This window comes from Hordeum vulgare, chromosome 2H (assembly GCF_904849725.1).
Source record: "Hordeum vulgare subsp. vulgare chromosome 2H, MorexV3_pseudomolecules_assembly, whole genome shotgun sequence".
Taxonomy (NCBI): domain Eukaryota; kingdom Viridiplantae; phylum Streptophyta; class Magnoliopsida; order Poales; family Poaceae; genus Hordeum; species Hordeum vulgare.
In genome coordinates this window covers 201,230,998-201,253,546 of record NC_058519.1, presented here as the reverse complement: position 1 = coordinate 201,253,546, position 22,549 = coordinate 201,230,998, and the positions used below count along the sequence as shown (strand labels likewise).

Sequence of the window (22,549 nt, the reverse complement as noted above, 5' to 3'; positions counted from 1 at the left end):
AGAAATCAGTCTGTTCAAGCAAGGATGGCGTGGCAGCGACGGCATCCTCGTGGTGGACCTGTGTCCTCGGGCTTCACCGTTGCGACGATGTTTACTCCAACGTCGACACGAAGCTTGTGAGGTAGTCCAGGAGCGGATGTAGTTTATGGTCTGCATCGACGACATCTGAAAGACGGAATGTGTACTGGGTTCATGGTTCATAAATGGCAGGTATGATTTCCTCCTTTGACGTCTTAGTCATGGTGAGGTGTTAGATCTGGAGTTTGATTGCGTGCTCGGGGTGTTATCAGGTCCGATTCATTCAATGGTAAGTGCTTCACTTTTGGTGAGCCACCTTGAAGGTCCGCAAAGCTGTATTCCTCCTTTGAAGTCTTAGTTGTTGTGAGGTGTTAGATCTGGAGTTTGATGGCGTGTTCGGGGTGTTGTCCCGATCTAATACATTCAACGGTAAGGGCTTCACTTTTGATGAGCCATCTTAGAGGTCCGGAAAGCTATATATCAGCGACGGAGCCGCGTCGAACTCGGGTAAGGAGGTGATTCGACATTCTTTTCTTCGGTGGTTGCTGTGATGGTGCTGAAGGCAGGTGAAGGGCCTTTACATAATTTATATTTTAATTTTTATGATATGAATGATATGATGAAAAATAATGCGTTCTTAGCTCTTACTACTAATGAAATGAGTGCCAAGTCACTCTGTACATAAGCCGTATGGATAAGAGAAGAGTAGGCGAAGACTTGCATTAAAAAAACCAATATCTAAAGAATAGAACAAAAATAAGTAATCGATGAGATGAGAAAATTTCTAGTATACGTACTCCTGTGATGGAACACATGCCTGTGTCAATCCGAACTTATAATATAAAATACTCTTCTTTCCGTCTTATAATATAAAATTATTTTTGACACGAATATATTATTAAACAGAAGGAAGAGTAACAAACTTGTATAGCATCGACTCCTAAACTTGGTCAAAAGTCGTCATAGGCCGAGGAGGATCGGAAGACAAATGAACGATGTGCCAATGAAACAGCTGGTCCTATGTTTTCTTTCCTAAGATTGATATACCATAAACATCCAGTGTGTGTAATAACTAGCTACTGAACCTTTTCGTTTCACTGTTACACTAGACCATGTTTGATACAAGAAAAGTTCAGAATTTTTTCAATTTTTTTTTTATTTTCCCAAAATTGTTTTTACATTCCAGGTGCATTGGCCCCATGTTTCAGAGATCCGCGTCGATATACCGACTTCTCTTGTCCTTAAAAAAATGTGAACAATCCAGAACAATGTAAAAGGCCGTGATCAAACACTAGCGCAATCAGCCGAGGTGAAGGACAGCATCCCGCGGTCGAGATCGTAGAGCATGTGTAGGTCCATCTGCATCACGTTGCCGATGACGGACACGCCCCCCGTCGGGAGCACCAGCAAGCACGCCACACGGCCTTGCTCGTCCACGGCGTCGAAGTAGCTTCGCCGCGGGACGGCATACTCCGCGCCGCCCGCAAAACGCAGCACCAGACCTGGCACGGGCACGGCATCAACGTCGAGGACGCCGCCTGCCTCGAAGCACAGGTCGAAGTCGAACGGGGCGCCGCTCACTCTCGTCAGCCGGCCAGCTGTCTGCGAGAGGAACGCCTGCCTCAGCATCGCGTACCCCGCTCCCGCAACGTACGTGAAGGTCGTGCCGGAGTCGACGATCACGCCACCCGCGCCGGTGCGCGTGAAGCCGAACGTGCTGGGCGTGACCGGGAGGTCCGTCGCGCCGACCGTGACGCCGGTGAGGTTCACGTAGTAGTACGGGGCGCGTCGCACCGGCACCGCGGGGTTCCGGAGGAACGGCGTGGACTGGACGTTGTCGCCTGTCACGTTGGCTAGGGACAGGGAGCCGAATAGTATCGGGCTGGCGCCGGCCTCCGAATCCGAGCGGAGGCAGTAGGAGAACCGGCCGATGCCGAGCTGCGACACGAGGGACAGCGGGCTGCGCCCGAGCCCCACGATGCCCGACGCGCCGTCCATGTGCCCGCCGTTCGCCGTGCTGCACCCGAACGTGACGTCGCGGAACGTGGCGTCGCCGACGGTGAGCACCTCGGTGGCGAGGGAGCCGGCGGTGAAACCGACGACGTAGCGGTAGTCGTAGGCACAGCCGCTGGCGTTGCAGGCGCGGAAGGGGCTTGGCATGGACTGGCAGAGCGGGCTCGTGCACGGGAGCTTGGAGAAGGTGGAGGAGCCCGCCGGGTCGTACAGCGGCGTCCGCTGCGCGAAGCACTCGGTGCAGGGCGCGCACTGCGTCCAGACAAGGTCGCTGCCGGTGTCGAGGATGGCAGGGAAGGTGAGCGGCGGCGTGCCGATGGACACGCTCATGTGGTACGCTCCGGCGCCGTTCTCGACCAGCGCCTGGAGGGCACGGGTGGTCGTGGTGTTCGTTGTCGGAGAGCGCGCGAGGAAAGCCAGGCGGTGCGTGTCGTGGTGTACCGCAGCGGAGTAGTTGCTCAAGTGTTGGCGCATGCGAGTGAGGGAGGCGCGGAAGCCATGACTGTCGTTCGCGGAAGTTACCGGCGGGAACGGGCCGATGAGCACTGCAAACACGAGGACGGCCAGAGCTGTGCACGCCATGTCTGGCCCCTGTTGCCTGACGTATTTTCTCCTTCCTGTTTGTTTGTTTGTTTGGTCAGTTTGATGGAACTAAAGTTGACATTCTGGACACCGATCCCAGCTCCGCAAGTTGCATTGCTGGTGAGTGCGACATACGTATACTTTGTATTTTTAACTTGCCCGATGAATATTCCTCACGTACTCATTTCGTACAAGACAATCATACCAATATATAAATGAGATAGAAAGGGTCAAAGGGACTGTCTGTTTTACATCCGGATGAAATGTAATTAGCTTTCATCCGAATTTTGCATCCAATTACAGGTTGACAGTTGCCCTATCTTGTGTCCCTGTCCTGCTTCGCTAAACAGGTCCCCTGCCTCGCTAAAGATAGGTTGTTCCTTGTCTCTCTGTCCACGTAAACGGGTCCACACCTTTTTAAACCCGGTACTGCATGTCTAGACAAAAAAACACCTACAGTTAGCAAACATATAACAGACTGACAAAAAAAAGAACCTGCATGTCTATAATTTCACTAAAAATTTACCGTAAATACAACAAAAATAAAAAATGATTTGCACTAGAAAAGGAGATAAGCCATTGGTGGAATTTCACACACAGGAAAAAAACAATAGCAACAATGATAACACTACCACACTCCCAACTTTTCCAGTTAACAAAAGCAGCTATTGTCGATGAGGGCAAAACTACGAAAGCTAACAACCACATCACATTGGGGATAGCCTAGCTGGGCAAGGAAATATGAGGGCAGAGAGCTAATAAAAAGGGGTTTGGACAGAACAGGACCAAAACATATCTCACCAAACCACTCATCCCCCACGTCCAAGAAGGGAAGAGGGATCCATGGAGGAGGAGGAACAGGGCCATGAAGGAGGAAGAATCACCTCTAGAGAAGACACCCCCTACATGATCTGGAATACACAGGTGAGCACCCCCCTGCCCCCCTTCCCCCCTCATATGGATTCAACCCTTCCCATGATTCTTCATCCTTCCTGAACCCTCAAGATCTCTCCCCATACCTGATCTCTCTCCAAGGATAATTCACATGATCTGATGAGCACAACAACAACATACGTATGGAGATGCTGCTTCTAGAAACAGAAAAATACCCATATGGGAAGGAAAATCCTGAACCAGTAGAAACCCTAGAAAAACAATGGATGTTGCATAAGTTCATGGGAAGCCAAGTAGTAAAGATTCACCTTTTTCTACACATATTCAGACTTAGGGATGACACTACTATGTAGTAAAAATACAGTGACTTTCTCTGTTTAATTACTTACAAGCTACAAAGTTATTTACATGAGCAAATTTTCTACTGCAATTGACAAAAATAGAGATTGTTTCACAAATAAAAAAATGTTTGTTGAGAGAAACATGATTTTACTACTACTACAATTGCTTAGCAAGCTACATAGTACACTACATATCCACGTTAGATGGAAAAATGACACAAATGCTTTTCTATATTCTAGCAAATTACAAAATACAAAACAACCTAAACAATGAGTGCAGGAGCCAACGAATGCATCAAATGGAACAGGAAGAAACATCAAAGGACAATCGTTGTACCTTGAACACGACGAAATTGATTTCCTTGAGGTATGGCTTTTAAAATAGCATAAACATGCCTGCAAAAAATAAATCAGTACATCAAAAGCATGCATTCTCTAACTTGTTTCATGAATACAGAGTGGATCATGTTCTTATACAGAGCTTCTACATGGTGGGTCATTTTCTTATACTGAACTTCTACATGCACAAATGTATCAAAGCATGACAAATATCATGGAATGCGATAGAACTGACCTGGACAACAAATTCAACACACCAGAAGCAGGAGAATATATCCATTCAGTAAGTAATATGACCTTGCTACGGACTATATCTACAGAAAAATAAAGAAAAATATAAAAACATGTGTGGGCTTTCTTGCAGGAACAAAATGAATCACCGACAAATCAAGCAGGAGCAGAAAATCCATGGAATATCAGTCTATTTGACAGTATGGAGTTAGATAAGGTATATACCAAAAACTTATAGAACAAACAACAACCATCTACATTTTGCTATTGACGTATCTAAAATTGTGTTGACTTATCTAAAATTGTGTTGCAGGTGAATGATGAGCAAAACTATCAACAACCATCTACATTTGCAAGAGAAGAACAACAGTTTCCCAGCGAAGAATCAGAAGGCACTGCAGCAAGTGAGAAACAGAAGGGCACACACAATTCAAGACAAGGACAAGAAGAAGAATTCCTAAATGAAGTTGACATTCATAACTTCTTAGGAAATGAAGAAGCGTCAGCTAAGGAAGGAAACTTAAGGAATGTCGACAGTGTTACAAAACCCGCAGTAGGAATGAGATTCAAGAGCAAGCAAGAAGGCCAGGAGTTCTTTAATTTCTACTCACATGTGGCCGGATTCTGTGTCACAACAGTCGCTGTAAAGAGGACTAGCAGTAAGAAGAGGAACAATGAGATAACACAAATCACCATGAAATGCAACAAACATGGAAAAACAAAAGAGGTGGAGGCAGAAAGTGTAGTTCCAATCAGGAAAAGTATAGTAATAGCAAAGACGAACTGTAAAGTAGTTCTGGTACTATCGAAAAAAGAAGGAACTTGGGAAGTGACAAGAGTTAACTTGGATCACAACCATGAGCTAACGCCAAATAGCAGATTCTTCACGTCACACAAGTATATGTCTAATGAAGAAAAATGCTTGACCAGGACTCTGAAAAGAACAAATCTAGAGACAAGGAGAATCGTGGCGGTCCTAGCATATCTCCGGGGAGGATTGGCATTGCTGCCATACACAAAAAAACATGTAACGAACTATGCAGGCACAATCAACAGAGAAGTGACAAACACTGACATGATGGAAGTAGTTCGCATGTTCAACAAGAAAGAAGTAGAGAGCCCTGGATTCTATTACTCATTTGAGTTGGATGAAGAAAACAAAGTGAGGAGCATCTTCTGGGCTGATGCAAAGTCAAGGCTAATGTATGACATATGTGGAGACTGCATCAGTTTCGACACTACTTTCCTAACAAACAAGTACAGTCTTCCCTTCGCACCATTTGTTGGAGTGTCACCACATGGAAATACCTATCTATTTGCTTGCGCATTCATAGTGAATGAGAAAGCAAGCACCTTCACTTGGCTATTCAACCAATTCTTAACAGCAATGGGAGGAAAACATCCTATATCTATAATCACTAATCAAGACAAAGCAATGAATGCAGCAATCAGAAATGTATTTACAAAAGCAATACACAGAGTTTGCTTGTTCCACATACAGAAGAAAGCAGAGGAGAGGGTTGCCTTGTTTCCAGGCTAATGAAGGGTTGTATGAGGACTTCCAGGACATTATAGACAACTCACTCACAATTGAAGAGTTCGAAACAAACTGGACAGAGATGATAGCTAAATATGAGGTCCAACATATCAAGTACTTCAATGATATGTGGGAAGCAAGACAAAAGTTTGTTCCTGTGTACTTCAAAGACAAGTTCTTTCCTTTCAATCAAACCACGGCGAGGAGCGAAGGAACAAATTCATTGTTCAAGAAAGGAGTCGGGGCAAAATTCAGTGTTACAAGTTTCCTAAGAGAGTATGACAGGAACAATAGTGTGATCATTTATCAAGGAACAAGAAGGTTGCACTGAAGAAATTTTGGTCTAAGTATGAAATTGAAAGACAAGTGCATGAACTATACAACATAGGCATATTCAGGAAGTTCCAGAAAAAAATGGAAGACACAACAAGGCTACGTATAACAGAGCATGAGAAGGACATGAGCTATCTTGTGTACCAAGCCGAGAACTATCCTTTGAAAGAGCGTCGGAAAAGACAATACCTAGTGCAAATGGACTTGAACTATGAATAATACTCATGCATATGTTGTGGATTCCAGAAAGATGGGTTACTCTGCTCACACATACTCAAAGTGATGCTCCATTTGAATAGGTAAAAGATACCATAGAAGTATATAATTGACAGGTGGAGGAAAAGTGACCAAAAGATACATTCAACTGATCCACCTCCAATTGTGGCTGAGAACTCGACACTAACGTACAATGTTCTGCAGAGAAAACTAGTATATGTCTCATCGAATGCATCAAAGAAGAAAAGAAAATACGAGTACTTCCTAGGAGAAATAGAGAGGATACAAAATAGGTTGAAGGAGATGGATGAAGAATCAGAAAGTGAGATGAATGTCCAGAGTGGATCTACTAGAACAGGGACAACTGTAGCAACAAACATAGATGCAGAAGAGACTACATCCAGGATGAACATACAAGACCCTGATGTTTCTGCTACAAAAGGCCGCCCTAGGATGCTAAGTATCAGAGAAGATATCAAGCAAAACAAGTTCTACAAATGCAGCCACTGCTATTCTGACAGGCACACACTAAAGAATTGTACGAACTTGGATAAAGAGTACAATCTCCAAAAGAGAAGGAGAGCAAAACAGTCAAACCCAAGGAATGTAAAGAAAGGCGATGAATATACACTATTAATAAAAAAAACACAAACTAAGAAACTATCACAATACAACCTAACTCTTTCAACATACAAAAATTGCAGGACAGAAGACACAGAAGAAGAAGATGACTGGAGAAGAGAAAGTAACTGAAGGAAGAGCAGGGATGCCCGATGAACCGTTCCAACAATAGGGACATAATCCTGCAGCTAGAGTTGACCATTTGGAAGACAGAGACACCTAGGGGGCAAGAAGCTACTGGTACAAATACAAGAACATGGAAACAACTACAAGACACATTCAGTGAAAAACCAGCAACAAAAACACCAGCGAAAAGAACTGCTATACATGAGCATAACTACTTTGTATGAGATCGGGTACTGCCTATGTAATGAACTTTTCAGTTGTGGAGTAGTTTTTGTAAGAAGTGATAAAATGTTAGTCACTACATGCTTGAGTATCTTTCTAATTTTAATGTCTGAAGAGTTTCTTATACAATTTATCCTAGAGAATAATCTAGTGAACTCAAAGCAAGACATAAACCCCAATATATAAAAATGGTAAAATGGCAAGGTACATAAAACAAACTAACCTCAGATATGGAGTTTGATAAATCATCACTAGACCGTCAAAATTACTAGCTTAACCTACACATAAATTAAATAAAAAAACACAACAAAAGGTGGAGAAGTATAAGGTGAGATAGAAGAAACAAAGATCATTAAGAAAAAAAGTGACACCTGGAATAGATCATTAAGATCAATAAGCAAGATAAAAGCATACTACTAGTGTCCTGAAAATAAGTACTGCCGAGCCACACCCACAAAGACATCGCAAAAAAATACAACCAGCTTACAATCAAAATGGAACATACTATCACTACTAAACATAACACTACTATCCACAACATATGCATGAGAACTTTTCTTCATACGACATGCTAATGAAAAAGAAAACTCAGCCACCACTCCAGCTATGACTACGCATGTCCTAAACATCAGTTGGCATTGCCTTCCTAAAAAAAATTCAAAGAAAGCCAGATTAGTAAAAGAAAAATTAAAAGTAAAAATGAGGAGACGAAATATAATACATGACAAGGAAAATAAAAACACACATGAAGAAAGAAATCAGTCACAAAAGATTTGTCGCGGCTGTTCAAGGGGCTGAAGAACATCTCATTTGCATATCTGATCCTAAGATTTAAAATGTCTGCATTAGAGAAAAGGTTTGCCATTTGGGTTCTTGGTGTGAATATCTCCCTATACTTGAATGTGAATACACCACAGTCATCGCTGAAAAGATACAAAAAAACAAATAAGAAAAAGTAGCTATCATAAATCCTATATAAAAAACAAAACATTAAAAGCAAAATTTGAAATACCGGTTATCTTGCTTAGGAACAACTGGATATAACACAACAAAGTCTTCGAAAGCAATCCTTCTATTCATCCTAGGAGTCACAAACTCATGCCAAAGACTGGTGAAATTATTAATCTGTGGTGGAACTAAAAAATGAGGAAAACATACTAAAACCAAATAACTGCAGAAAACAAACTTGCAGTGTAAAATGAAAAAACTAATAAGACTTATAGCGTGAATCCACCAAGAATTATAGTGTAAACACAACTAGAATTACACAGTAAAACAGCTAACAAAATTACAGTGTGCATCTACTAAGACTTACAGTGTAAATCTAGGTAGACTTAAAACAGAAAATTACACAGTAAAATACTACCTGGATTTACACAGTAAAACAACTATAAAAAATACAGTGAAGATCTACTAGAATTACTAACAAATTACACAGTGTGCATCTACTAAGACTTACAGTGTAAATCCAGGTAAACTTAAAACAGAAAATTACACAGTAAAAAACTACCTGGATTTACACAGTAAAACAGCTAACAGAATTACACTGAAGATCTACTAGAATTACTAACAAATTCGATATGACTTACGGTGTAAAATCCAAATTGCATTACACAGTAACAACTAACAAAAAATACAATGTGCATCCACTAACAAAACCACTCACAAAATTACTATGTGTGTATTGAAACCATTGTAACTAACACTGAAAACAACTACAATTACACAACTAAACCACTAACAAAAAATACAGTTTGAATCTACTAAGATTTATAGTGCACTTACGGTGTAATCCCGAATTTATTTACACAATAAATACACCAAGACTTACGGTGCAAACTCAATAGAAAAATACACAGTAAAACCAGTAACGAAATTACAAAATTACAGTGAGAATCTAGTAATACATACAGTGTAAATATAAACATACCCAATATAGAATTACAATATTATTAGAGTAGAGTTACAGTATAATTAGAGACAAGGTTGTAGAAAAATTACCATCTCATTGCGGATAGCTTTGTGATACATTGAGTTCTCTCCATACGCCGAATCGAGAATCCCAAAAGCTTTATCTCTCAAACAAACAACAAACGAGAACCAGTGTTTTTCGAGACCAATAGGGAAGTACAACTGAAATAAAAAAGATAAAAAAACAAAAAAAATAGTAACAGATTATTAAAAAAGCACGAACACAAATAAGAGATAAAAAAGATAGAACTTGCACTTACAAAGTTTGATCTCCACAGCAGATAAGCACTGCAAGCCCCCTCAAAAGCATTACGAACAATTGCTGGATTCCTTGTGTCTTGATTATTGTTATTCAATATGCTCTCCTGCACCAATTCAAATAACTACTTTGTCACAACGATAAGAAAAAGAAAAAACAATACAAGGCATATAGAAAATAAAAAAGAAATACATAAAGAAAATGAAAAGGAGTACAAGCTAGCATACCCCAACATAACTGAAGAAGAAATGTTTCTTCGATTTAGAAGGATGACACTTGTTGAAAAGATATCGCCAGAAACATAGAAGCAAGAAGTTATCTATGTGACCATTAGGGCAGAGGGAAGCAAGAGAGTGGTACGAACAGAATGCTCTATCATATCTAATAGCTTCGTATCTGGTGGAGAGAAAATAAATGAAAGGATCAATCACAAAAGAAACAAAATAAATACACAATCATGAAGAAAACTAAAAACGAAGGTACAAGGTAAAAAGAATTATCATACTTTCACAAAACATCATCTTTGCCAATCCGATTCATTGCAAAATAATGCTTCCTTTCTTGCAAAGTGACAGGAAAACGATTCATCTGTTGAACATAAGGATCTGAATTGAATCTAGTTGCTCCAACAATCCTTCGAGGAACATGCTGAATTCTTGATGTTGAACAATCAGAAACTTTAGAAGTGATAGACATATTATGCTGATGGGCAGCCTTTAACTTTGCAACACAATCAGGATCAGAGATGATAAGGACTTCAGGGCTATTTACAACACCCTACAAAGAAAAAAAACCTGGGATCTCAAGAAACAGTTATAATAATTACACTAGGAACTACACAATAATTACACTGATGAGATAAAGAAATTATACTAACAAAACTAATACACTGAAAAAACATTGATAACATACAACAACAAAAACTTGAACAAAAGAAAAATGCAGGGAGATACACAGAAGAAACAAAAACAAACCAGAGAGAAGGAAGAAGACGATGCTAATTTGTTGAGTTGGTTATAAGCTTCATTCGTCTTCTTTGTGAAATTAACACACTGATCAGAAAATATGGAGGTGCCAACTATTTGAACTTCATCAATACGAACTACCTGTAGGAAAACAAATAAGGAACAAAACTGAAGTTCAAAAAGTAAAAAGAAGATAACAATGAAAATAAAGAACAAGTACAATTACATCATCTCTCCCATTGAAGAACTCATTTAATGCTTCTGGAGAGCTGAGGTCAACATGATTTTTATTTGTTGATTGAACTGGGTTTGAATTGATGGAAGGAGGAAGTGCTACCATAAGCACACCGTCCTGACAAAAACAAAACTAATAAAATAACTGGAGAGAAATAACAAAGACAAAAAGAACCTACAAGGAATTGCAAAAAGAAACTAAAAGCAAGTAGCACATAAAATAACCTGTTCAAAAGGAGTCTTGGGAGAATTGATAATTCTTTCAGACACATATTGCGAAAACTAGACTTTGTCGATCTGTATGCAAAACAAAATGAATAGATCATAACAGTTAACATACCAGAACACAAATGTACTAGAAACAAATGAATACAAAAAGAACACAAAAAAGAAAAACCAACATCATCAATAAATCGTTGGGATAGCCTGACTCGAAGAAGAGGTGAGTGGTTTCTTGTAGCTGGATGAAATTCAAAATCTACACCAGCTGAACCAATGATATGATCTATCTTCTTCACACAATGGTCATCCTTTGATGCACAATCAGACTTGAAGCGAGGCATGGAAGGTCTAACATTAGATATCATGCCAACATTAGGCTTGCACCTTTTCAAAGGGCTACCTGGAAACAGGCACAAGAAAAAAAAATCACTTGAGAACATAAAAAAGTAAGAAAACAAGAAAAAGAATACAACTACGCAACTAATATGAGAGAAAAGACAAAAAATAACAACCTGAAGGAATACTAGTGGGCATTGCAACAGGCATGGCAAACAATGAGGTTGTAGGAGAAGAACCTAACAAGGAAAATCAATAAAAGGTTACCGGAAGAAGAAATAAAAATATGGAACTAACAAGGACAACATAACAGAAATGACAGAAAAGGAAATTACCTTTAGAAAAAACTTTAGGACTATGTGAAACATGAGGACGAACATCATACCGAGGAACAGAAACAGGAGCAGAAGGAACAATACTAGGAGGAGTAGCAAAGGTACCTGATACGTCTCCAACGTATCTATAATTTTTGATGGTTCCATGCTATTATCTTGTCAACTTTGGATGTTTTATATGCATGAATATGCTATTTTATATCTTTTTTGGGACTAACCTATTAACTCAGTGCCAAGTGCCAGTTTCTGTTTTTCCCGTGTTTTTGACCCTTTTTCAGACGGAGTCCAAATGGAATAAAACTTTACGATGATTCTTTTTGGACCAAAAGAGACCCCCGAAGGTTTGGAAGAAGGCCAGAAGAGCCACGAGGGAGTCACAAGCCCGGGAGGCACGACCCCCCTAGGCCGCACCTACCAGGCTTGTGACCTCCTTGTGGGCGCAACCAACGTAATTCCACCGCCATAAATTCCTATAAATTCAGAAACCCCCAAAAAGAAACCTAGATCGGGAGTTCCGCCGTCACAAGCCTCTGTAGCCACCAAAAACTAATCCGGAGCCCGTTCCAGCACCCTGCCGGAGGGGGAATCCATCTCCGGTGGCCATCTTCATCATCTCGGCGATCTCCATGACGAGGAGGGAGTAGTTCTCCCTCGGGGCTGAGGGTATGTACCAGTAGCTATGTGTTTGATCTCTCTCTCTCTCGTGTTGTTGAGATGTCTTGATCTCGATGTACCGCGGGCTTTGCTACTATAGTTGGATCTTATGATGTTCTTCCCCCTCTTCCTTCTTGTAATGAATTGAGTTTTCCCTTTGGAGTTATCTTATCGGGTTGAGTCTTTGAGAACACTTGATATATGTCTTGCACGTGTCTATCTGTGGTGATCAACTTGCGGGTTTGTGACATTGGGAACCTATGCATATGGGTTGGCACACGTTTGGATACTCATGTGAGTACTCGATGTATGTTTTGGTGATCAACTTGCGGGTTTTGTGACATTGGGAACCTATGCATATGGGTTGGCACACGTTTTGACTCTCCGGTAGAAACTTTGGGGCACTCTTTGAAGTTATATGTATTGGTTGAATAGATGATTATGAGATAGTGAGATGCATATCGTATAACCATGCCCACGGATACTTGAGGTGACAATGGAGTATGTAGGTGACATTAGGGTCTTGGTTGATATGTATTGTAAGGTGTTATTCTAGTACGAACTCTATGATGGATCAAACAGAAAGAATAGCTTCATGTTATTTTACTACGGACTCTTGAATAGATCGATCAGAAAGAATAACTTTGTGGTGGTTTCATACCCGACAATAATCTCTTCGTTTGTTCTCCGCTATTAGTGACTTTGGAGTGACTCTTTGTTGCACGTTGAGGGATAGTTATATGATCCAATTATGTTATCATTGTTGAGAGAACTTCACTAGTGAAAGTATGAACCCTAGGCCTTGTTTCCACGCATGGCAATACCGTTCGTGCTCACTTTTACCATGAGTTACCTTGCTGTTTTTATAATTTCAGATTACAAAAACCTATATCTACCATCCATAGTGCACTTGTATCACCATCTCTTCGCCGAACTAGTGCACCTATACAACTTACCATTGTATTGGGTGTGTTGGGGACACAAGAGACTCTTTGTTATTTGGTTACAGGGTTGCCTGAGAGAGACCATCTTCATCCTACGCCTCCCGCGGATTGATAAACCTTAGGTCACCCACTTGAGGGAAAATTGCTACTGTCCTACAAACCTCTACACTTGGAGGCGCAAAAACGTCTACAAGGAGAAGGTTGTGTAGTAGACATCAAGCTCTTTTCTGGCGCCGTTGTCGGGGAGGTTAGCGCTTGAAGGTATATATTTAGATCTTGCAATCGAATCTTTTTGTTTCTTGTTCTTTCTCTAGAAAACTACAAAAAAATGGAATTGAGGACGCCTCATATGCTCCATCTTTTCAATGTGTTTCATGAGCATGATGGGAAGGAAATTTGTGCTCAAGTGCTGAAGGAAGAATTACATAGAATGCTTGACATAGAATATGTGAATGATGAGCATGATTGCAATGTTGTTAGCATGAATTCTTTGAATACCCATGATGCTAATGATATGCAAAGCCACAAGCTTGGGTATGCTATATTTGATGAAGATGATCTTTTTAGTTCTTCCACTTTGAATGATCAAAATCATTTTGATGAAAGCATGCCCCCTATCTATGATGATTATTGTGAGGATACTTATGCTATAAAGAAGAGGGATGATAAAACTTGTCATACTCTCGAGAACCCCTTTGCTAAACCTTGCTTTTTCATTGTGGACACAATTTGTAGTGCTCAAGTCTTTTACGATACTCCCACTACTATTCTTGAGAATAGATTTCCTTATGTGGAGAGTAGTAAAATTCCTATGCTTGTAGATCATGAAAAGAAAGCCTTAGGTGCTGGTTATATTGTTGAATTCATTCATGATGCTACTGAAAATTACTATGAGAGAGGATCATATGCTTCTACTTATTGCAATAGTATAAAGCTTCCTCTCCATGTGTCGAAATTTTTGAAGCTATGCTTGTTTTGCCTTCCTATGCTAGTTGATTCTTGCTCCAACAAGTTGTTTGTTCACAAAATCCCTATGCATAGAAAGTGGGTTAGACTTAAATGTGCTAGCCATATGCTCGATGATGATCTTGTTGTGCTTCAATCCTTATCTTTCATGTGAGCATCATTGAAATCATCATGCCTAGCTAAGGGCGTTAAACAATAGCGCTTGTTGGGAGGCAACCCAATGAATTTATTTTTGCTTTTTGCTTTCTGTTTTGTTGCGTCTAGACTATCATAATTCTGTTATGATAGTGTCTTTTGTGTTTCTTCTTGTGTTTGAGCCAAGCAAAACCTTTATGACTAGTCTTGGTGATGGTTGTTTGATCCTGCTGGAAAAAGACAGAAACTTTTCGCTCACGAGATTATTTTTCATTTTTATTCAGAAAGAGCTTTTGAGTTCATTCGTTTTTCTTCTGGTTGATATGCCTTTTTCCCAGGCAGTCGTAATTTTTCAGAAATTTTGAGCTACCAGAAGTATACGAAGTATACAGATTGCTACAGACTGGTCTGTTTTTGACAGATTCTGTTTTTGTTGAGTTGGTTGCTTGTTTTGATGAAACTATGGATAGTATCGGGGGGTATTAGCCATGGAAAAGTGAGAATATAGTAATCTAACACCAATATAAATAGAAATCAAGATTGCCACAGTACGTAAAGAGGTGGTAGTTTGTTTTCTTGTGCTAATGATATCATGAGTTTCTGTTTAAGTTTTGTGTTGTGAAGTTTTCAAGTTTTGGGTCATGTTCTCATGGACAAAGGGGTAAAGAGTGGAAAGAGCTCAAGCTTGGGGATGCCCAAGGCATCCCAAGCCAAATTCAAGGACACCAAAAAGGCTAAGCTTGGGGATGCCCCGGGAAGGCATCCCCTCTTTCGTCTTCAATCCATCGGTAACATTACTTGAAGCTATATTTTTATTCACCACATGATATGTGTTTTGCTTGGAGCGTATTGTATCGTAGGAGTCTTTTCTTTTTGTTGTGTCACAATCATCCTTGCTGCACACCTTTTGAGAGAGACACGCACTCATCGTGACTTTGCTAGAATGCTCATTGTGCTTCACTTATATCTTTTGAGCTAGATAATTTTGCTCTATGTGCTTCACTTAGATCTTTTAGAGCACGGCGGTGCGTAACTTGGTAGTTGGATTGTGCTATGAAAGTAGTCTCAAAGGTGATAGGTACCCAAAGAGGATACAAAAACCTCCATCTTCATGTGCATTGAGTAGAAAGAGAAGTTTTGATTCCTCTGAGTTAGTTTTGAGACGTGGATTTGGTAATATTAAGAGTTATGTTAGTAGGGTGTTGTGAATCTAGAAATACTTGTGTTGAAGTTAGTGATTCCCGTAACATGCATGTATGGTGAACCGCTATGTTAGGAAGTCGGAGCATAATTGATCTATTGATTGTCATCCTTTGTGTTGCGGTTGGGATCGCGCGATGGTTAACACCTACCAACCCTTCCCCTAGGAGTATGCGTTTAGCACCTTGTTTCGATTACTAATAAAGACTTTCGCAACAAGTATGTGAGTTCTTCATGACTAATGTGAGTCCATGGTATAAATGCACTTTCAGCTTCCACCATTGCTAGCCTCTCTAGTACCGCGCAATTTTCGCCGGTGCACAAACCCACCATATGCCTTCCTCAAAACAGCCACCATACCTACCTACTATGGCGTTTTCATAGCCATTCCGAGATATATTGCCATGCAACTCCCACCATTCCGTCTCATGACTTGTGCCGTCACTCTCATATTTCCATTGCATGATCGTAAGATAGCTAGCGAGATGTTTCAACGTCATACGCCAAGCTAGATCGTTGCACATCCCGGTACACTGGTAGAGGCATTTCTTATAGAGTCATCGTTGCTCTAAGTGTTGAGTTGTGAGTAAATAAAAGTGCGATGATCATCATTATTAGAGCATTGTCCCATGTGAGGAAATAAAAAAAGATCCGAAAGATGTCACCAAAAAAAATAAAAAAAAATGAAAAGAGGCCAAAGAGCCCAAACAAAAAAAGGAGAGAAAAAGAGAGAAGGGATAATGCTACTATCTTTTTCCACACTTGTGCTTCAAAAAGCACCATGTTCTTCATGATAGAGAGTCTCTTGTTTTGACACTTCCATATACTAGTGGGAATTTTCATTATATAACTTGGCTTGTATATTCCAATGATGGGCTTCCTCAAAATTGCCCTAGGTCTTCGTGAGCAAGCAAGTTGGGTGCACACACACTAGTTCTCCTTTTGAGCTTTCACACACTTATAGCTCTAAGTGCATCCGTTGCATGGTAATCCCTACTCATTCACATTGATATCTATTGATGGGCATCTCCATAGCCCGTTGATACGCCGAGTCAATGTGACCATCTCCTCCTTTTTGCCTCACAACCTCCACCACACTCTATTCCACCTATAGTGCTATATACATGGCTCACGCTCATGTATTGCGTGAGAGTTGAAAAAGTTTGAGAAAGTAAGAGTGAAAAAACAATTACTTGGCCAATACCGGGGTTGTGCATGATTTAAATTCGTTGTGTGCGGATGATGGAGCATAGCCAGACTATATGATTTTGTAGGGATAACTTTCTTTGGCCTTGTTATTTCAAAAGTTCATGATTACTTTGCTAGTTTGCTTGAAGTATTATTATTTCCATGTCAATAGTAAACTATTGTTTTGAATCTTACGGACCTGAACATTCATGCCACAAGAAAGAAGTTACAAAGGACAAATATGTTAGGTAGCATTCCACATCAAAAATTCAGTCTTTATCACTTCCCTACTCGAGGACGAGCAGGAGTTAAGCTTGGGGATGCTTGATACGTCTCCAACGTATCTATAATTTTTGATGGTTCCATGCTATTATCTTGTCAACTTTGGATGTTTTATATGCATGAATATGCTATTTTATATCTTTTTTGGGACTAACCTATTAACTCAGTGCCAAGTGTCAGTTTCTGTTTTTTCCGTGTTTTTGACCCTTTTTCAGACGGAGTCCAAATGGAATAAAACTTTACGATGATTCTTTTTGGACCAAAAGAGACCCTCGAAGGTTTGGAAGAAGGCCAGAAGAGCCACGAGGGAGTCACAAGCCCGGGAGGCACGACCCCCATAGGCCGCACCTACCAGGCTTGTGACCTTCTTGTGGGCCCAACCGACGTAATTCCACCGCCATAAATTCCTATAAATTCAGAAACCTCCAGAAAGAAACCTAGATCGGGAGTTCCGCCGTCGCAAGCCTCTGTAGCCACCGAAAACCAATCCGGAGCCCGTTCCGGCACCCTGCCGGAGGGGGAATCCATCTTCGGTGGCCATCTTCATCATCTCAGCGATCTTCATGACGAGGAGGGAGTAGTTCTCCCTCGGGGCTGAGGGTATGTACCAGTAGCTATGTGTTTGATCTCTCTCCCTTGTGTTCTTGAGATGTCTTGATCTCGATGTACCACGGGCTTTGCTACTATAGTTGGATCTTATGATGTTCTTCCCCCTCTCCCTTCTTGTAATGAATTGATTTTTCCCTTTGGAGTTATCTTATCGGGTTGAGTCTTTGAGAACACTTGATGTATGTCTTGCACGTGTCTATCTGCGGTGATCAACTTGCGGGTTTGTGACATTGGGAACCTATGCATATGGGTTGGCACACGTTTGGATATTCATGTGAGTACTCGATGTATGTTTTGGTGATCAACTTGCGGGTTTCGTGACATTGGGAACCTATGCATATGGGTTGGCACACGTTTTGACTCTTCGGTAGAAACTTCGGGGCACTCTTTGAAGTTCTATGTGTTGGTTGAATAGATGATTCTGAGATTGTGTGATGCATATCGTATAATCATGCCCAAGGATACTTGAGGTGACAATGGAGTATCTAGGTGAAATTAGGGTCTTGGTTGATGTGTATCTTAAGGTGTTATTCTAGTACGAACTCTATGATGGATCGAACGGAAAGAATAGCTTCATGTTATTTTACTACGGACTCTTGAATAGATCGATCAGAAAGAATAACTTTGTGGTGGTTTCGTACCCGACAATAATCTCTTCGTTTGTTCTCCGCTATTAGTGACTTTTGAGTGACTCTTTGTTGCACGTTGAGCGATAGTTATATGATCCAATTATGTTATCATTGTTGAGAGAACTTCACTAGTGAAAGTATGAACCCTAGGCCTCGTTTCCATGCATTGCAATACCGTTCTTGCTCATTTTTACCATTAGTTACCTTGCTGTTTTTGTAATTTCAGATTACAAAAACCTATATCTACCATCCATATTGCACTTGTATCACCATCTCTTCGTCGAACTAGTGCACCTATACAACTTACCATTGTATTGGGTGTGTTGGGGACACAAGAGACTCTTTGTTATTTGGTTGTAGGGTTGCTTGAGAGAGACCATCTTCATCCTATGCCTCCTACGGATTGATAAACCTTAGGTCACCCACTTGAGGGAAAATTGGTACTGTCCTACAAACCTCTGCACTTGGAGTCCCAACAACGTCTACAAGGGGAAGGTTGCATAGTAGACATCTGTACCCAAAGGAGGAATACTTAGATTTATCTTTGCACAGTCGTCGGGCATAACATTTCTAGCAAGTTTGCTAACTGATGGGTCATCTGAAGATTTTTTGGTAGATTCAATAGGAACAGACTTGCAACCTACATAGATAAAGCAAAATGAAATGCCATCAAACTAGTAGAAAGAACAAAAAATGCCAAAAAGCTACACAAAAACCAACAACAACAAAAAAATAAACCGACCTGGCAAATTATGAGAGACATTGTTTTTAAAAGTAGGAGAATCTTCTTTACTATCAGGAGGATATTCAGCACATGAATGAACAGGGGATTTAAATGCAGAATCCCCAATCAAACCAAGTACATTAAGCACAAGCGACTCCGACCAATCTTGAAACATTATTGGCTTATCAGCGTTAGATTTCTGAACAAGGTCAATGATCTGCTTCATAACCTACAAAAAAGAAAAATAAGAAATGACTAAAATCATTAGCGCATAAAAATGACACAAATAAAAACAAGACACAAGAATAAAAAAAAGAGGAAAAAATAAAAGAAAGATGAAAACAACACTAACCTCATTACCGAGACAAGAAGCATAAGCTGATTCAACTTTATATGCAAAAGACACATTTGAACCAACTGGAGCATTAACTTCTGAAGTTGTTGTATTGTTTGCAAAAGGAATTTTAGATGTAGCTACATCATGACCTTTTGAGCATGAAAACTTCTCACCAGACTTCTGAACCAAAACAAAAAGAGAACATCCATAAAGCTCTAACATACAATAGAAACTAACAATAAAATGGAACAAAATGAAGAGCAAACATAGAAAAAAAAACTTACTGGAGTGTACAAAGACGGGGACAAACGCTTCAATGGCCTCTTACCATAAGAACGACTATTGCACTTATCCAGGTCTGAGAAGTGCTTAACTTTATTTCCTCTCCAAAGTAGAATCCTAGGCTTTATGTCAGGGAGTGCATTAAGACCAAAATGCACATTGTCAAGATATGAAACCTAGCAGAAACAAGAATAAAGAAAAAGGAAAATCAATTTTTTTTTTACCAAAAATAAATCAAGCACACTAAAAACACAAAAATATATGACAAAACTCACTGCAAACGCGTAGTAACAACCGCCAAATGTGACTGATCTGTTAGAAGCAACCTTTGTAGAGTCCTTGAACTTCTTAATACTGGTAAGGAGACACCCATAGACAAACCTAGATAAATCATAGCTCATGACAGAACTACAATCTCTGAATATGTGGAGGTATTTGGGGCTGGGAGACAGGCTTGAATTTGGACACAAGAAAGTGGAGAAAGCAACACACATGAAGCAGGTGAAAATGTCTTCATCTGTCATTTCTTCAGTGGTTGACTTAAGTTTATTTGCGAAGAATGAAATTGATGGATGCTAGTGACATTCAAGTGAGACAAAATAAACTCACGACCAGCTTCAGTATCGGAAAAAATGGGCTCACCGTCCACAGGAAGATCTAAGATGTCGTGGATAACATATTTGGTAACAGGAATAAACTTTTTCCCGACTTGAATATCACAAGCATGGACATAAAATTTAGAAGCAAGCCATTTGACAAATCTGAGAGGGACCTCAGTCCTCACAAACTTGAGAAGGCAATCTGCCCCCGTAACTCTGAATTACACTTACTTGCCTAGGAGACAAGCCAGCAATACAGGAAGAAAAAAGCTTGCCAGAATATCTAGTGAAGGTGGATGCTGCAGGAAAATCTGATGATCTCTTAAATTTCTACAAAAATAGAAAACATCAAAAATTAGAAATCAGGAAAAAAACTGCAAAACAACAAAAGATACAGAAAGGAAAAAGAGAACAAAACTACAATACAACATTACGAGTTGCTGCACATGAAAGCTTCCGTTTTAAGCGATTAACTTTGTGCAATAAAAACAGAAAAAAGTTAAATCAACAAAAAATCAATCTAGAAATTAGGTTGGATAAAAAATAACATAAATACAACAAACCACATACATGGGTCACATACAAATCATACAAAGCTTTATCAAACTCAGCATCATCCATATCGCCGTCCTGCATATACACGAAAAAGAAAACAGAGAGAATAAAGATCTGGGACCAAAAATAGTGCAACCCACAAAAAGCAATACAAAAAAGAAAGAGGAAAAACACAAGCAAAAAAACGGAAACAAACCTCTGAAAATGGGTAATCATCGTCCTCAGCAAAAATCATTTGGCACAAAGGGAACCGCATCGGAATCACCAGCCTCTTCAGAACAACCAACATGAATGCCCTTACCAAAACACTTGCTGAGTCTACCCATATATTCGACTATTTTCAAAATATTAAAAGTCGCATAAAATAAAAACATAATGATAAGTACGACAAGAAGAATAAACATTACACAAAAATATCAGATAATATAGATGATTAATACAAAGAGATAACCAATACACAATAACAAAAGAGAAACACAAGAACAAAATAGAACGAATACATAAAACTATCAAAAAGGATAACGCGACAAGATGAAAAATAGATAATTACAACGAGAAAAAAGAAAAAAGACTAAAAGAACAATTCAAAAAGTATTACAATTACAATCAAATATGAACATTGGATTACACAAAAAATTAATGATGATCCTGATGAAATAAATTACAAAAATAAAATGGATCTCTATTGAAGAACTAACAAAATAATAACACTACATCAGAAATATGGAACACCGTGTAAAAAAAAAATCAACAAGCATGACAACAAAACATACAAAGGAAAACAAAAAAAAGACCTAAACGCAACAAGACGATGTAAGACAAAAAGGCATTTACAAATATACTAATACTCTAGCACACTGACGACATTAAGATGTAAAAACACTCAAAAACACAGTGAAATAAACAATTCAAGGGTCAAAGAGGTGGTGGTTGTGATCACTAGTAGAAGCATGGCAGTGCTAGTAGATCAAGTAGTACAATGGATGGTCATGCTATAACTGCTGAAATGAAATACAATAACACAAAATTACAGTGGAAACCAACTCAGAATTACAGTGGTCATGCTAGAGCAGCTACAAATATAAAACCCATTGAGGATATCAGTGGTACTGGATTTGCACTATAAATCATACTGGAAATTCAGCGAAATACACTAGCACACTAATGACATTAGGAACCCCACTGACAATTACAGTAGAAAATTCTCCCGAGAATTACAACTAAAAATCGACTAAGAATTACACTGCAATAACCTACAAAAAAAACAGTAAAAAGAACTAAGAAATTATAAATGCAGAATCTACTAAAATACAAAGAAAATCCACTAAGGATTACAGTGTAAAACACAAAAAAGGGGAAACCATTGCAAAAAATCCCATAGGATAAATCCTAAACTAGCTACCTCCAGCAAATAATACCTACTAGCTACCTCCAGCAAATAACATAGATGAGCACGGCATCAAAACAACAAAAACCACAAAAAGCACCCCTGAACATCAATTACACAAACACTACAAAAACTAGCTACCTCCAGCAAATAACACCTACTAGCACTTGATATACGCGGGATTAACACTAACTATAATACAACAAACAAACATCAAACAAATGAGAAGACACTCAACTCTAGCTTTGTTTGCTGACCATGCT

The 22,549-nt window shown here is 39.6% G+C and overlaps 2 protein-coding genes across 2 annotated transcripts; one reads left to right on the top strand and one right to left on the bottom strand.

Moving 5' to 3' along the window:
• Positions 1-1,176: 1,176 nt before the first annotated feature.
• LOC123429913 (aspartic proteinase nepenthesin-1-like) lies at positions 1,177-2,713 on the bottom strand. Its single transcript, XM_045113885.1, has one exon. It carries the CDS (start codon positions 2,611-2,613, stop codon positions 1,303-1,305), a length of 1,311 nt encoding a protein of 436 aa, XP_044969820.1. The 5' UTR covers positions 2,614-2,713; the 3' UTR covers positions 1,177-1,302.
• Positions 2,714-3,972: 1,259 nt separating this feature from the next.
• On the top strand, positions 3,973-7,257 carry LOC123426131. The gene is made up of 6 exons (XM_045109912.1): positions 3,973-4,215; positions 4,306-4,470; positions 4,552-4,635; positions 4,732-5,247; positions 6,709-7,025; positions 7,209-7,257. The coding sequence occupies exons 2-6, from the start codon at positions 4,378-4,380 to the stop codon at positions 7,255-7,257; spliced, it is 1,059 nt and encodes a 352-aa protein (XP_044965847.1). The 5' UTR covers positions 3,973-4,215; positions 4,306-4,377.
• Positions 7,258-22,549: the final 15,292 nt, after the last annotated feature.

Bases quoted from the DNA above. Each gene is read 5' to 3' on its own strand.
- LOC123429913 (XM_045113885.1), bottom strand. From the start codon at position 2,613: ATGGCGTGCACAGCTCTGGCCGTCCTCGTGTTTGCAGTGCTCATCGGC.
- LOC123426131 (XM_045109912.1), top strand. From the start codon at position 4,378: ATGTATCAAAGCATGACAAATATCATGGAATGCGATAGAACTGACCTG. The intron at 4,471-4,551 runs GTAAGTAATATG...GCTTTCTTGCAG, and splicing joins CAGGAGAATATATCCATTCA to GAACAAAATGAATCACCGAC. The intron at 5,248-6,708 runs GTGACAAGAGTT...AATGTTCTGCAG, and splicing joins AAAAAGAAGGAACTTGGGAA to AGAAAACTAGTATATGTCTC.